This window comes from Lycium barbarum, chromosome 5 (genome assembly GCF_019175385.1).
Source record: "Lycium barbarum isolate Lr01 chromosome 5, ASM1917538v2, whole genome shotgun sequence".
Taxonomy (NCBI): Eukaryota; Viridiplantae; Streptophyta; class Magnoliopsida; order Solanales; family Solanaceae; genus Lycium; species Lycium barbarum.
In genome coordinates this window covers 71,987,844-71,990,343 of record NC_083341.1, presented here as the reverse complement: position 1 = coordinate 71,990,343, position 2,500 = coordinate 71,987,844, and the positions used below count along the sequence as shown (strand labels likewise).

At 37.1% G+C, this 2,500-nt stretch overlaps 1 protein-coding gene across 1 annotated transcript in view; it reads right to left on the bottom strand.

The window, feature by feature from the left end:
• Nucleotides 1–111, bottom strand: part of LOC132640943 (small ribosomal subunit protein uS2c) — a 2,803-nt gene extending 2,692 nt beyond the window's left edge. Inside the window, exon 1 of the mRNA XM_060357747.1 lies at nt 1–111. This exon is cut by the window's left edge and continues 2,692 nt beyond it. Within this exon, the coding sequence (XP_060213730.1) occupies nt 1–104 (104 nt within the window). The 5' untranslated portion in view covers nt 105–111.
• Between the last annotated feature and the right edge of the window lie 2,389 nt (nt 112–2,500).

Sequence of the window (2,500 nt, the reverse complement as noted above, 5' to 3'; positions counted from 1 at the left end):
ATATAAGGCGCCATTTTAGGATTCCATTTCCTAGTACCATGACCAAAATGAACTCCTGCCTCCATCATCTCTTCCAAATTTATGTTCCAATATCTTCTTGTCATTTCTCCCCACACCCTCCCCCTTTTTTTATTCTTTTTCAAAAAAAAAAAGAGACGAGGAACCCTGAACTGAAATAAATAATTGTTCCGATGGAACCTTCTCTTCTACCGTAGATTGGACGTAGATACACGACCCAAACCATTATTCTTTTCTATTCATTATTCTTTTTATTACCTTATTACCAAAGCAAATAACCATACGAAATGCAGATAGCGAAAGAGATGAATCCGTTATTAGGAATCATTAAATCCTATAAATGATTGTTCGGGTATGTCGTGGAATTTTTTTGAAAGACAAGAATCAAATAATTTTCTGTGGTGGAACAAAATATCTCTCATCTCCCCCTCGAATAGATTCTTTTTTTTTGTTTCCAAAGGAATGTTGTTATGTTGTTTTGAAGGGTGCACTAATCCCTTGAATCCGGTACCAACGGGTATCACCCCCCCCAAAACAACGTTCTCTTTCAGGCCTTTCAACCAATCGATACGACCCCGGAGAGCCGCTTTTGCTAAAACTCGAGCAGTTTCTTGAAAACTCGCTTCAGATATGAAACTTTGAGTATTGAGAGATGCTCTTGTTATTCCCAATAAGACGACTCGGTAACAGATCGCTTCTTCCAAAGCGCGCCCCATTCGTTCTGCTCGCAACAATCCAATAAGTTCTCCGGGTGAAAAAACATTAGACATTCCATCTTCTGAAACCAACACTTTTGATGTTATTTGACGTACAATAATTTCTATATGCCTATTATGAATCTGCACCCCCTGGGAGCGATAAACCTGTTGGATTTTATTAACCAAAGAGATTCGGCTTTGCGCTATAGTTAGCTCAGCACCAATCAAGAATCCCCAAGGAATTCCAAGAATTCTTGTTATACATTTGTTCCAACCCTCAACCCTCTTTTCTAGATTCATGGATATTGAATCAATCGAACGCACTTCTAACACCTGTTCTACTTTTGGAAGACCCTGTGTTATATCACCAGATCTCGATTTTTCATATATAAATGTAACTAATGTATCTCCTTCGTAAAGGGTTTCCCCATAATGGCCATGAACAGTTGCTCCGGGGGTGGCCAAATAAGGCTTAGCTGATCGTATCACTATCGAGTCAACTTGAACAAGTATAACTTGACCCGATTTGAGGGGCGATCCGTTTTTGGCTATACATACATTTTCACAAATAAACTGTCCAAGACTAATTATTTTAGATGTCTCTTCACAATAATTGTGATGGAGAAAATACCAATTCAAATTTAATGGATTTAAAATAATGTTACGACATGGATCGGGATTAAAAATTTTTCCATTTTCATCCATTAAATAATATTTAAATTTAATCACTTGAAAAGTCTGTTTTAAATTGTCAAGTTGCAAATAGTTAGTTACTAAGATCTGATTATGAGTTATTAAATGGTAAGATGAATAAAAATTCTCAATTGGAAGGCATGTTCCTAAAGGGCCCAATGAATTCCTAATTGGAATTAGGGTATCTTTTTTAATTGATTCTTTTATCACACTGTGATATTTTACATCCTTGAATGGCCCCATTCGAGAACAATTGGCTGCTGACAAAATTATCAACGACTGACATTCCTTATTTCTATTCAACAACGTATGAATAGTTCCTTGAGGTTGGTTAAGAGATTGTTGAATTTTTGCCTTGGAATAGGAATAAATGGAAGAAAAGGGGTTGATATTGGTACAATCTGATCCATTATCAGAGAGCAATCCTGACCCCGACGGATCATTCCTTTTTCCGATATATGAAATAGGGGATTTCACTAAGTTGATTCTTAGGAAATGTCGAATCAAACCATTTGTCCTTATTTCAACAAAAGAAGCACGGGCTTCCTCGCAAGAAGAACTTTTTTTGTCTTGATTCCAATTCAATACTAAACAAGTCCGAACTAATTGAATACTTGTGTCAGAAATTCCTCGAATCGGTTTGCCATTTCCATAAAGGATATAATTGACAATTCGAAGTTGCACATTATCCCTTTCCTGCAATGGATCCGGTGGAAAAAGGGTTGCTAAATTTATACCGTCCGTTATTTCATATGTGACGACAGGTCGAACTAAAACAAAAAACCTTTTCTTACTAGGTGTAATCCGTTGGACATAGATCCAATTTTGCACTTTTTTGGATTCCTTGGAATTTATTTTTCCTGTTCCTGGTGGTATCAAAACGCCGGTATGTCTGGATATCTTATCTGTCTCGCCAGGAAAATGGATATCTCCAGAAAAGATTTTAAGTTCAATTCGTTTTTTTTTTCTCTCCACCCGGACCAACCCACCGACTCGGCTTCTTAGATTTAAGGTGATTTGTGTATCTACCCCAACGATACTATTGTTCCGTACCATTATGGAAGAAGATCCGGGCAAGATATGTACCTCTT